This window comes from Solanum dulcamara, chromosome 4 (assembly GCF_947179165.1).
Source record: "Solanum dulcamara chromosome 4, daSolDulc1.2, whole genome shotgun sequence".
Lineage (NCBI taxonomy): Eukaryota > Viridiplantae > Streptophyta > Magnoliopsida > Solanales > Solanaceae > Solanum > Solanum dulcamara.
In genome coordinates this window covers 24,232,784-24,245,970 of record NC_077240.1, presented here as the reverse complement: position 1 = coordinate 24,245,970, position 13,187 = coordinate 24,232,784, and the positions used below count along the sequence as shown (strand labels likewise).

General features: G+C 37.6%; 1 protein-coding gene across 1 annotated transcript; it reads left to right on the top strand.

Annotated features, from left to right (window-relative positions):
- Positions 1 to 1,700: 1,700 nt before the first annotated feature.
- LOC129887042 (histone-lysine N-methyltransferase SUVR3) lies at positions 1,701 to 12,960 on the top strand. Its single transcript, XM_055961986.1, has 3 exons — positions 1,701 to 2,372; positions 10,677 to 11,074; positions 12,502 to 12,960. The coding sequence occupies exons 1-2, from the start codon at positions 1,775 to 1,777 to the stop codon at positions 11,063 to 11,065; spliced, it is 987 nt and encodes a 328-aa protein (XP_055817961.1). The 5' UTR covers positions 1,701 to 1,774; the 3' UTR covers positions 11,066 to 11,074; positions 12,502 to 12,960.
- Positions 12,961 to 13,187: the final 227 nt, after the last annotated feature.

Genomic DNA, 13,187 nt, shown 5'->3' with positions numbered 1-13,187 from the left:
GGCTTGAATGAAGGATTAAACTAAATTATAAGTTGAATCACTTATCTAATTGAGCTTGGAGGGTGAAAGAAGAGAAGAAAACTTGAGAGAAATAACCCTAAAATGTCCTAGATGTAACCTAAAATGAATTCCCATAGTGTTAGCTTATAAATCACAAGTTTATTATAGTTAGTTATTTAAGATTTGTCAAACTTCTATTACTTCTTTCCTCTTGTATGAAAAATTTATATTTTTTATAAATTATCTTTGATATTTAATTTTTTTTATAACATATTGCTGTAAAAAATGAGGCCCTTCAAATTTAAGGGATTAAAGCAATTGTCTTTTTTTCAAAGCTGTATCTTGAGTTTTTTCTATTCTTAGAGATATATTTATTTAAAATTAGATGTTATGCAAGCTCATTCACAAACTTAATTCGAATAGAAACTCCCAACTTGACTTTGTGTCAGGGCTATCCTTAGCCTTTAAATTACTCCTAATTTACCTCCTATACTTGTTATCATGACCACAAGACATGATGCTAGCCAATTAGCCTCTTTTAATTTGGTACATGGGAACATTGTTTCTTACTATCGATGTCACACTTCTTTCAATTACTTTCTCCTTTGCTTAACACTAAATACACTTGATCCTTAGTCTTTAAGCTTAGATACTACCTCATTCTCCCCAGTTTGAATAGATTCGTCGATGTCGAATTAGTCGTATCTTGCCTAGATTTACGCATTGTTACATAAACCAACCTCCAAATTGGCTTATCGGTATTGAATTACTAAATACAATTGGTGAATAGACTAAAATTTTGTAATAATTTATCAATGCAAGAGTGAATTACATAATTTTCTTATCGGATAAATCATAAACCCATTAAAAATTATCATATTTATATTTTTATCTCTAGATATATATCTATTTATGAAAAACAATTCATATCTACTCAACCCAGGGATCTTAAGTTTATGCAAAGTTCCACTTGTAAACCCTAAATATAAAGCCCCAGTATTCTATTCACTTCTTTCTGCTTAGAAAATAACGAAACACTCCTCACTCAGTTGTCACTTCCTAACCCTAAAGCAGAATTACTCTCCCTAAAATTGGTCTAATAATTAACTAGAAGAGTTATTCAAAGGAAGAAGCACAAACACAAGCAGTTGTGCCAGTTTTTAAGATTTTGTTGTAGTTGTTTTTATATAACATACAAAGGCTTCATTGTTTTAGCTTTGCAAAAGAACAGAAAGCTATGATTTTACATTCTTGTGAGTTGCTTAATAGCCCGTTTGGATGGGCTTAAAAAAAGTAACTTTTATGTATGAAGTGCTTTTAGAACTTTGAAGTGCTGAAAGTTATTTTTATAAATAAGCAGTTGAGTGTTTGGATAAAAGTGCTTAAATGAAAAAAATGATGTGAATTTTAGTTTTAAAAGAACAAAAAGGATAGTTTGGGAATTTAGTTAAAATATAAGGGATATAAAAGTAATTTTTATGGTCAAAGAAAACGACTTTAAGCACTTAGAATAAAAAAAGTTAGTAATCCTAACTTTTCATTTTTGAGTGAGAACTTTATGACTTAAAGTTCAAACACGTCCAAAAGCTAAAAAAAATTTTAAGTTGGTAAGCCCATCCAAACGGGCTCTAAATCAAACAAATTCAATCATTTTTGAGACTTATTTTAAACACAAAATAAATTTAAATTAAATGACCAACCATTCAAAAAGTTGAGAACATCTTGTAAGCAGTCTTTAACCTTTTACACATGAATGAATTTTTAAAGTGCAACAATGGACAAACAACAGAGGACCGGCGAATGGGAAAAAGACGAAGGCGGCGGCGGATTACTCTGCCGGTTAGCCCATCTCGTCTTGCCATACTTAGACCCTGCCGGTCTAGCCTCCGTCTCAACAACCTGCAAGGGGTTACATGTAGTTTCCAAGGCTATTACTTCCAGTCGAATCTCCGATGCTTCTAGATACTTGGAGAATTACCCAATTCCTTTCTTCAACTCCGTCGACTCCGAACTTTACGCCAATTTCATCTACTCCCCTGTTCAGACCCTATCCACCTCCCCATCCATCCCCTGGGGAGGTGGGTCGGGTCGAGTTAGGACGGACCCGTTTCTAGTTCGGGTGGAGGGTGCTCACGGGTGCGATTGTGAGAGTTGCGACTTGGACTCTGATTCTAATTGCCCATGTATGGATTTTTCTGAGTTGCCGACCCGAGAATGCGGGCCAAGTTGCTGCTGCGGGTCGGAGTGTGGTAACAGGTTAACTCAGAAAGGAATTTCAGTGAAGCTGAAGGTTGTGAAGGATAGGAGAAAAGGCTGGAGCTTGTGTGCTGCTGAATTCATTCCAAAAGGGAAATTCATATGCGAGTATACAGGTAAATTATTATTGTTGTTGTTCAATAGGAATATGTTCCCGTTTGCAAGGTATTAATATAAATTGTTCTTTATTGGTACTTTTCCTTGGATTATCAAAGAATTTATAAGGTATTTTTTTTTTTGGTTTATAATAATTGTAGTATGTAATGCAATTGACAGTTGGGGACTCAACAATGAGCTCATATGAACTCCCTTTATATCAATAACAATGTTCTAGATTTTAGATACTGCATCTAATATGCTTCTTCAGTTGCTTTTTATGTGGATGTGAACATTGACGACTCGATAAAGGTTGTCATTTAATGCTCAAATGGGAGGAGAATGTGTTAAACTTATTTCAACCCTGCTGTTTTTGCTGGAAGAAAGTTTAACCAACGTGAGGTTTGAGGTTGATTCTTATTTCTGGAAAAATTACTGACCAATAAAAAGCATTATTCAAAGAATTTGTTAATTAATATATTGATGAAACCATTTGCATTTGTTTAATATGATAATGACAAATGATCTATGCAGGGAGCCAGGGAGTAGTTGCTATTAAGGTTCAGTTTGTTTTTCTTTTGGATTGGTTATTGAGGTTCAGTTGTTATTATACTAGTTTTGGTGTTTGATGGGAGTCTTCTTCTTAGAGTTGTATTTCAATGTAGGATAGGCGTGAGATTTTGAGAACCTTTGGTTTTAGATACCCGATTCACACACACACAAAAAAAAAAGAAGAAGAAATTATAGGTATTGGAATGAAATGGATCCAAAACGAGCAGTGTGAACACAAAGGATTCATGTAGACAACTCTGACTATTTGGACTTGATGCTGTTGATTTTGACTCATATTGACCAGCATCTGGCCAAGAAACAAGCAAGATTTTGTGATATAAGGAATTAGGGGAATAAAGTAAAAAAGGCGACACCAATAAAAATTAAATATTCTTATGCTTTTGGCCATATGTTGCTTATAAGAAAGCCCTAGGGAGCATCCTCCATGAAACTCACCCTCATAAGACCCTACTCAACCACAATATGCTCAGTTGCATAGCGATCGGCGAGAATTTCAACCTCTTCCTTGATAGACGGACTTGCAGCACTGAGGAAACTAAATGTGGGTTTTTCCTTAAAGGGGATATACTCCCTCCATCTCATTTATGTGATGTACGTTTAGTGGGGACAAAGTTTAAGAATGTACGGAAGGCTTTTGAAACTTGTGGTCCAAAATGAACCATAGATATTTCTATGGCTATACATTATCTCATTACGAGTAAAATAGGAAGTTTAAAAAGCTAAATCATTTCTAAATATAGAAAGGTATAAGGCACGAATACCAATGCACTTTCTCTGTCTACTTTCTAGGGAAGCAAAAGACCACTTTTCTGACAACAACCACCGAAATCTAAGCCTTTTCTTTCTAAGCCAACAATTATCACCCACTGGGATGATTGCTACACACCTTAGCCTAGGATGGAAGAGAATAGAATTTATTTCAATGATGGATTCAAGTCTTTTGACATCACTAGATGGAACTCAAGCAAGTCTGAATCGTATGAGTGGGTTGAAAGAAGTAGAAAGTTGATGAGGAGGTCAGTTATGAGCAAGAAAGCTATGGAATGGACATGTTTGTACCTGAGAGAGGCTTCAAAGGAACACAAGAAGGAGACAAGAAGAAAGAGAAGCAGAGCTTTTTTGTACTAAGAAGCAAAATAAATATGGAAAATTTATGAGCTTAATAACTGTAAATAGTGGTGGAAGGTCAGGCTTAATTATTCCAGAACCTGCATTAAATGCAGGGTGGGTGGATATTGCATTAAAGGTCTAGAGATTCATTAAATGTCAGCAAAGGGAGAAGGAACATTCTTTCCCTAGGGTGACGGCTGATGATTACCCTTATGCTGAGGTTGTACAACAGAGTAAATGGGGGAGCAATAATTTAAGAAGAGCCGAGATAACTAACAAGAAAGGAAGCATTCTGATTACTAAACCAATGAATATTTAGGAGGAAGATCTTCTCAAGAGATGCTTCATAGGATACTACAAAGAAGGCAAGAAGGAGAAACCAACTCTGGCGGATATCAAGAAGTGGTCCTCAACAAACTGGAGAAAGGGCTTTGGAGTTAACATCTATGAACTGAACAGTGATATGTTCCTTTTCGAATTCCCCAATAGATAAATGGCAGAATTGACCACTCAAGGCCAATGGTGGTGGAAGAGTAGCAGATTTCATTTTGATTAGTGGAGTCCAACAACAGGGTGCACTCCTAGTTCATCAACAGTGTGAGAAACTTGGATTAGAGCATTGGGGATTCTATTACATCTATGGTCCAAGAAGGTTTCCCAAGAAATTGGGGAGTTGTGTGGAGGATGGATCGAGACAGAAGAAGAAAACGAACTCGAAAACCACTTGAAGTGGGCAAGGATTTTGGTGAAAAAACGGCGGGAGAAACCTACCGAGGGAGGTGTTTGTCGATTGTGATGGGATCACATACTACTTTCCAATTTGGGCAGAAAGCAAACCCAGATTTGAAACGAGGTTGAAAAGTGGAGACATAGTAACTGGAGAAGATGAGGTCCTTTTCCCAAGGAAGAGCTTTACCTAAAGGTCTGATGGTGTAAACATCTGCGACACAATACCAAAATCCCACCCTTCTAGGGATTTTCTTATGTGAAAGCATGTGGGCTGTATTTCGACAGCTGGAGTGACAATTGGGAATGGAGCACGTGAGAGGCGTGTGAGTTTTTTAAATAAGAAAGCTGAACTAGGCCAAGCACAAAAGCCTAAGAAGAAAAAGAATTCTAAATGGTCCAATAGCCCGGACTTTGCAGCACAAGTCATTTTTAATGATATACAAGGGGCAAAGCTTGGCTGCCCAGAAGCCCAGAAGGACCATATACTGGTCGGCGACATAACAGTTTTGCAGGAGTTCAATCCAGGCGCAAAAAAGCAGAATATGACACAAAAATCATGACAGAGCTATCAGAGGAATAAAACAGGGGGAACTTGATGATAATGGGAGAGGAAGAGCTTAACTTCATAGATAGGTTCCTCCATTGTTGCGGAGGAACCTGTACCAATAATGGTACAGCAACCACAAAGGTCTCAAGATGAAGAAAAAGTGAACTCCATCGGGGTACAACAGAACTTGATAAAACTGGGGAAAATCTTTGGGATTGACTTCCAAGGACATGAAGAGGAGGCAACAAAATTACTACTACAAATTGACAGTTATAGACAAGTGAGGAAAATGAAGCAGAACACAAAAGTCAAGAAACTCAGGATCAATTGTGCACAAGAGCTGAAAAGTCTTGTAGCCTTTGATGTAAAATTTAAAAGTTCGGGGAGCAGGAATAAGGGGAAAGGCACAATTTTTAACACATGATGAAGTTTAAGCTAATATCATGGAATGTTAGGGGATTAAACGATAGGGAGAAGAGAAGGGTAGTACATAGTTTATTGTCCGAATGGAGAGCAGACATTGACTGTCTCCAAGAAACTAAACTTGAAGGGTACATCACAGAGATGGTAAAGAAGATTTGGGGAGCTAGGTGGATTGGACATGCCTATGTAGAAGCGAGTGGAACAAGAGGAGGTATCTTACTAATGTGGGATGAGAGGGCATGGAAGGGGGAGGTTTTGGAAGTTGGTTCTTACACCATTACTTGTAAATTTGAATCACAAACCCAGAATTTTATATGCCATATATCTGGAGTGTATGCTCCAAACTTTTACAAGGAAAGGAGAATTGTATGGGAAGAGTTTAGTTCAGTGAGGGGGCTGATAGAGGGGCCTTGGGCAATATGTGGGGATTTTAATGTATCTAGGTACATATCTGAGAAGAAAAAATGCAATAGAAGAACTAGGGGCATGAGGGAGTTTTCTGATTTCATAGAGGACATGGAACTTGTTGACATTCAATTAGAAGATGCTGCATGTACATGGTTTAAGGGAGACCAACAAGAAGCAGCCTCCAGAATTGATAGAATCGTGATTTCTAAAGAATGGGATGATAACTTCAACAATTTGAAACAAATTCCTCTTCAAAGGCTAAGTTCAGATCATATACCAATAGCTTTGATTAGTAGTTGCTGGGAGAGGAATAAAAGCTACTTCAATTTTGAAAATTGGTGGCTGCAGTCAAAAGGATTTGTGGATAGAGTTAGAGAGTGGTGGGCTTCTTTCAGCTACATAGGAAGACCACATCATGTTTTGGCATGCAAACTTAAACTAAGGAAATGGAAACAAGAGGAAGGTGGAAATCTGGGCATTCAAAGGAGACTGTTAGAGCAGTTAGCAGAATTCAATACAGAAAGGGAAGAAAGAACTCTCACTGAAGAGGAAACAACAAAAAAGGCTGCAATCTTACTTGAGTATGAGGAGCTGATCAAGAAAGAGGAAGTTTCATGGAGACAGAAGTCAAGAGTGCTATGGTTGAAGGAGGGAGACAAGAGCACCAAATTCTTCCACAAAATGGCAAATGCTCACAGGAGATGTAAGTTGTAACAATATAGATCAACTCATGAGACAAGGAAAGGTTACTCAAGATAAAAGCAGAATTGAAAGGGAGATAATAGCATATTATAAGAACTTGTACAGAGAAACTCATCAATGGAGACCTTTTTATGATAATGGTCAATGTCCAATGTTCACTGAAGAGGAGAAAATGACACTGCAAGGCAGATTTGAGGAGCATGAAGTACTAAATTGCCTAAAGTTATGTACAGCTGATAAGGCTCCTGGTTCAGATGGGTACATAATGATTTTCTTCATCAAGTGTTGGGTTGTAGTGAAGAAAGACATCATGGACACCTTTCAAAACTTCTATGATCAAGAAGTATTTGAGAAGAGTTTCAATGCTACTCTCATTGCACTCATTCCAAAGAAGAAAGGAGCCAAGGATTAAGGGATTACAGACCAATTTGTCTCATATACAGCATCTACAAAATACTTTCCAAAGTTCTCACAGAAAGGCTGAAAGGTGTAATAGATAAACTACTGGACTCACAGCAAATGGCTTTTATAAAAGGAAGACAAATTATGGATGCAATTTTGATTGCTAATGAAGCTGTAGACTCCAGGATTAAGCAGAAAAAACCTGGTATTCTATGCAAGCTGGACTTAGAAAAAGCATATGATCATATGAATTGGAAGTACCTTTTTGAAGATTTTAGAGATGATGGGACTTGGGCAGAAGTGGTTGAACTGGATCAGGTTTTGCATTTCTACCGTCAAATTGTCTTTTCTGATTAATGGGTCCCCTGCAGGTTTCTTTCAAACTCAAAGAGGACTCAAGCAGGGTGATCCATTCTCCTTTTCTAAACTTAATTGCAATGGAGGGGCTTAATAACATGATCAAGACAACTAACATGAGAGGATGGATAAAAGGTTTTGATGTGGCTAGTGAGGAAACATAAAGCTTGGAAGTGACACATCTATAGTATGCAGATGATACATTGATTTTTTGTGGAGCTGAGGAAGACCAACTGAAGTACTTAAGGGTGATCTTGGTTTTGTTTGAAGGGGTGTCAGGGCTGCATATTAATTGGAGGAAAAGTTTTATGTATCCTATTAATGAAGTCAACAATATGTACTTGTTAGCTTCAATCCTAGGGAGTGAAGTAGGTACTCTACCTACAACTTATTTGGGTATGCCATTGGGAGCAAAATCCAAGTCCATAGAAATTTGGAATGGTGTGGTAGAGAAGTGTGAGAAGAAACTGGCCAGATGGAAAACTTAGTATCTATCAAGAGGGGGAAGACTGACCCTCATTAATTCAGTCCTTGATGCTCTCCCAACATACATGTTGTCTCTGTTTTCCATCCCATCAGGGGTCCCTAAAAGTTTGGACACCATAAGAAGAAAGTTCCTGTGACAAGGAAATAAAGAAAATAGAGAATTCAGTGACAACTGGAAAGAAGAATGGTGATCTAGGAATAAAGAAGGTGGAGCTTCATAGCAAAGCACTCTTGATGAAGTGGCTGTGGAAATACTCAAATGAAAACAAGACACGTTGGAGAAGAGTGATAGGTGCCAAATATGAGGATGAAGATAGTTGGATGGCTAAGGTTGTGACTACACCTTGTAGGACCAGTTTATGGAGATCCTTAAACTCCACTTCAAGATGAAAGTGAGTAGTGGGAACAAAATCAAATTCTGGAAGGATGAATGGTATGAGAAAGGTAACCTGGAAACCCTTTTCCCTGACATCTACACTTTGACAGTGTTCCAACAAAGGACTATTGCAGAACTCTGGACCCCACAGGGGTGGAATTTCATCTTCAGGATACTACCCAATGACTGGGAAGTAATGAGGTTGGTAGAGTTCCTCAACATGGTTGGACTCTTTACTGGACTTCAGGCAAATGAGGATATGCTTTGGTGGAAAGGCAACAATAGAGGAGAGTTCAAAGTACACTTAGCTTACAGGTTGATGGATCAATCAAGCCAGTAGAGCTCCAACTAGCCTTTGAAACAAATATGGAAGTGTAGAATTCCATACAAAATTTCATGCTTTATTTGGCTACTAGATAAGGAAGTTGCCCTGACCCAGGACAATGTAATGAAAAGGGGGATAACCTTATGCTCTAGGTGTTTCCAATGTGGGGAAACCTTGGAAATTGTAAACCATCTATTTCTACATTGCAAATATGCTCAGCAACTTTGGAGAATTTTTTTTGAGCCTCAAAGGCATATCCTGGACTACGCCTAGGAGAGTCATTGAGGCCTTATATAGCTGGGAGGAGGCAAGTGCCCTTGAAAAAAACCGAATTAGATGGAGAATTATCCCTGCTTCAATAGGGTGGGCAATCTGGAAAGAGAGGAATTCCAGGTGTTTTGAAGGCATAGAAAATAGTGTGCAGGAAGTTAAACTAAACTGCATTTTGTTGTTGTGTTTTTGGTGTAATCAATTATACTCAAAAGACACTATCTCTATAGTTGATATTTTAGACTTAATATAGATATAGAGTAGTGGAGTTTGAAGTGCATTTGTACGTAAGGTTTGAGTACAACCCATGTACTCTTGTGATATAATATGAAGTTACCAAGTTAAAAAAAAATATAGAAAGGCATAATTCTTTTTGGGACAGACTAAAAAAGAAAAGTGCATCACATACGTTGAGACAGAAGTAGTAGTTAATATCATTGATCCAATGTATGATGTGGTCGAAGGGAATTGATTTCCCAGTTTACGGTTGTGATTTATTGAGAAATTTTGAACCTTCATCAGGATCTTTTTGAAATTTCTTGGTTTTGAGTGGGGTAACAGCATGTTGAAGGGTGTACTCTGGCTGTTTTTAAGTCCATCCTTTTTCTTGCTCTCTCTCTCTCTCTCTCACACACACACACACGTTTAATTGTGTATAAACCTGTGACTTTCTTTTGAAAGGCCTTCTGACGGTAAGCCTTGAAGGTTGAAATCAGCAGATAAGGCCTCATACTTTTGGTTCTGTAGAAAGATTAGATGGTTAATCAACATGAATTAAGGATATAGTTCTAAATTTTCAGTGAAGTACTGAACGGACAATAGGGGTTAGTACTTCCCTTTTTGTGCACACCACTAGCATAAATTTTGACTAATGAAGTTTCTCATCAATGATAAATTTCAAAAGATTTTTGTATCATGTACAATGTTTTGTTTTGTTCGGCTTCTTTAAAACCTAGTGTGTAACAATTCTGTAGTTACAAACATCATAGTTCTTAACAAACGCATTCTAACTAGGATATTGGGGGACTATCTCAGTTTTTGATTTTCTATCATGTTGATATCTAAGGGATATATTGTCTTGATAAGGGAACATTATGAGGAGAATGTTAAAGCTATAACAGAACCTGCAGCAACAAAGTCATTTTGAACACCCTATGCTGCTGGGCTACATATCTCAGTTATCTAAGAGATACTGGGTGAGCTAATATCGCTGTCCTTCACAAATTTAGTTTTAGTTTTTATTCTTTTTACAATAGATCTAAAAATAACACACCAGAGATCTGAGAACTTCTTTTTCTTCTATTCAAACTTGTAAATGGTTGTAAATGGCCATCGGAGACTATTTCCTCTATTTTTTTAATCATTTAATAGAGATGAATTGGCTGTTCTCTTGATAGTGGTGTCCACAGTAGTAGTTGAAATTCGTGAAGTTCTCTTGGCATTTAACAAAACACAATGTATATGCGAATTTTCTTAATACTTCTCAAGACTTGAAAATTGTCTACGTGAATGAAGTTATCTACTTTCTTGCTCTTTTTGTGCTGATGTGTACTTATAATGCTTCTTTTTGACAAACGGATTCCTTTTTGGGTGTAATTTTCTTTTTCTTTTCGAAGGAGAACTTTTGACCACTGAGGAAGCAAGAAACCGCCAGAGGCTATATGACAAAATTTCAAAGAGTGGTCACTTTTCTCCTGCACTGCTGGTTGTGAAGGAGCACCTTCCATCTGGAAATGTGTGTATGAGAATCAACATTGATGCTACCAGAATTGGCAACATTGCCCGCTTCATTAACCATTCCTGTGATGGTGGTAATCTTTGTACATTGATAGTGCGAAGTTCTGGAGCTCTGCTACCCAGAGTTTGCTTTTTCTCTTCCAGGGTCATTTTGGAAAATGAAGAGCTCGCTTTCAGTTATGGGGACACTACAGTTAACTCTACAGGCTCTCACTGCTTTTGCAGTAGTGCTTGTTGTCGTGGGATCCTTCCAGCAGAGCACACATGATGTAGTAAGGTAACATTTTATTGCTTTAAACATTGTGGTACCTTTATTCTTGGACTTATATTCAAAATGAGGTCAATGCATGTCACTGTCAAGTTCAGCTATAAACGTGGCTTTGAGCTTGAGTCCTAGAAATGGATTCCTCTCTCTTTAACTTAAGTCTCGGGTCTGAGTCCTAGTAATGGATTCCTCTACGGTACGAAACACTAAATATAGTAAGCTTTCTATGGTGTTAGTCTGGATGAATGGGTATTGAAGATCGGATTCTTGAAGCAAAATAAAAAAGGAAAGGATAAAATGTAATGATGTGATGACAAGAAATATTACATAAATTTGTTGAGGATAAAGAATGATATGTAGCTCAGATCGAGGAATATTAACTAGTTTACTGATAAAACTGACGAAAGGTGCAGCTTGGATCATTCTTGGTTCCATCTACGGCTTTCTAACGGGACAGGACGATTGGTTAACATGATAGGGGGGACCGGGATGGTGGGATGAACCCCTCGTCTCGTCCCGTCCCATCCCACTAAGCTAAGGGGACGAGATTGGTGGGGTCGGGGGCCCTTACTGGATTATCTACTTTTTTACTAATTTAATATTTAAGCACTACCGATTATAAAAGATGATAGTGTGATACAAGAATACATAAATTTAGCAAATTGACACAAATTTAAAAAACTCCAAACTTAAATGGATAGCTTTTTAAAGTTTGCAACGGCTAATGACTACTCTTTTAGCAACAACTAAGTTTTTTTTTTAAAAATAAAATAAAATCCCAAAGTATGAAGTAACTAAGACAATTCTTAAAAAAATTCAAGGCTAAAGCTTTAAGTTAAGTAAATAGAAATTTCAAATTTCACACACAAATACAAGCTCCTAAAGAACACCTAATCTACCTAACCACCTTCTAGGAAGGGTTCCGTAAGAACTAGATATCTAAGCAGCTAATTATAAATTATCATACTAATATTTGTCTCCTATAAAGTTTTTGTTGCAAATTTCGTATAACTTCTTCTGGAAACTCTACTGGAATTGGCAATAATTGTTGTTTCCATGAGTTCCTTACCTTCATCGTTGCTAGTGTTGAGTATCTCATTGTATTCTTCTTCTTCTTGAGTAGTTAATTCAAGAAGAGTAGGAGTAGTATAAAAATTCTATAGGAATAGTGTTTAGATGAGGGATAAAAATGTCAAATACTCCATCCTAATCAACAGAATTCCAGTTGAATTTTTCTCTCCAAGTAGAGGGATTAGGCAGGTAGACCCCTTCTCCTGTTTCCTATTTATTTTGGCAATGGAAGGGGTTTAGCTTGATGCTGGAAAAGGAAAAACAACTATAATGGATTGATGTCTTTAGTGTTGGTAACAATATTGGTACAACTGGCTCTGTTTCTCACTTACTTTTTGCTGATGACACTCTTATATTCTGTGAAGCAGGAAATCACAAGTTCTATACCTGAACCTCACACTTGTGCTATTTGAGGCTATGTCTGGTCTTCACATCAATATGTTAAAAAGTATCATCTACCCTGTGAATGAAGTGCCAGAACTGGATATGCTAGCTGAGACGTGTTGTACTACTGGCTCTTGTCCTACTTCTTACCTGGGACTGCTCTTGGGTGCTAAATATAAATCCATTGAGATCTGGAATGGTGTGATAAAAAAGTTTGAAAAGAGCCTAGCGTCTTGGCAAAGGCAATATCTATCCTTAGGTGGCAGGTTGACCCTTATCAATAGTATCCTGGACAGCATACCAACTTATTTCATGTCACCCTTCCCTATACCAGCCAAAATCCAAAAACAGTTAGACAGACTCAGGAGTACCTTCCTATGGGAGGGTAACAGTCAATGCCACAAATTCCATCTAGTGAAATGGCCTAAAGTTACACTTCCAAAACCATTGTGGGGGGGGGGGGGGGGGGGAGTGAATGATCTGTCAGCCTACAATAGAGGCATGTTAATGAAACCTATGGAAAGATGTCGTCGCAGCAAAATATGGAATTGACTCTAACTGGACATCCAATCCGGTCACAACACCTCATGGCACTGAGCTATGGAAGAGTTTTTGTGCCCCATGGGAGGATTTTTCATCCAATACATGTTTTGAAATGGGAAATGGGGCA

Excerpts from the sequence above, each read along its gene's own strand:
- LOC129887042 (XM_055961986.1), top strand. The coding sequence starts at position 1,775 with ATGGACAAACAACAGAGGACCGGCGAATGGGAAAAAGACGAAGGCGGC. Across the intron at positions 2,373-10,676 it reads ATTCATATGCGAGTATACAG|GAGAACTTTTGACCACTGAG; the intron begins GTAAATTATTAT and ends TTCTTTTCGAAG.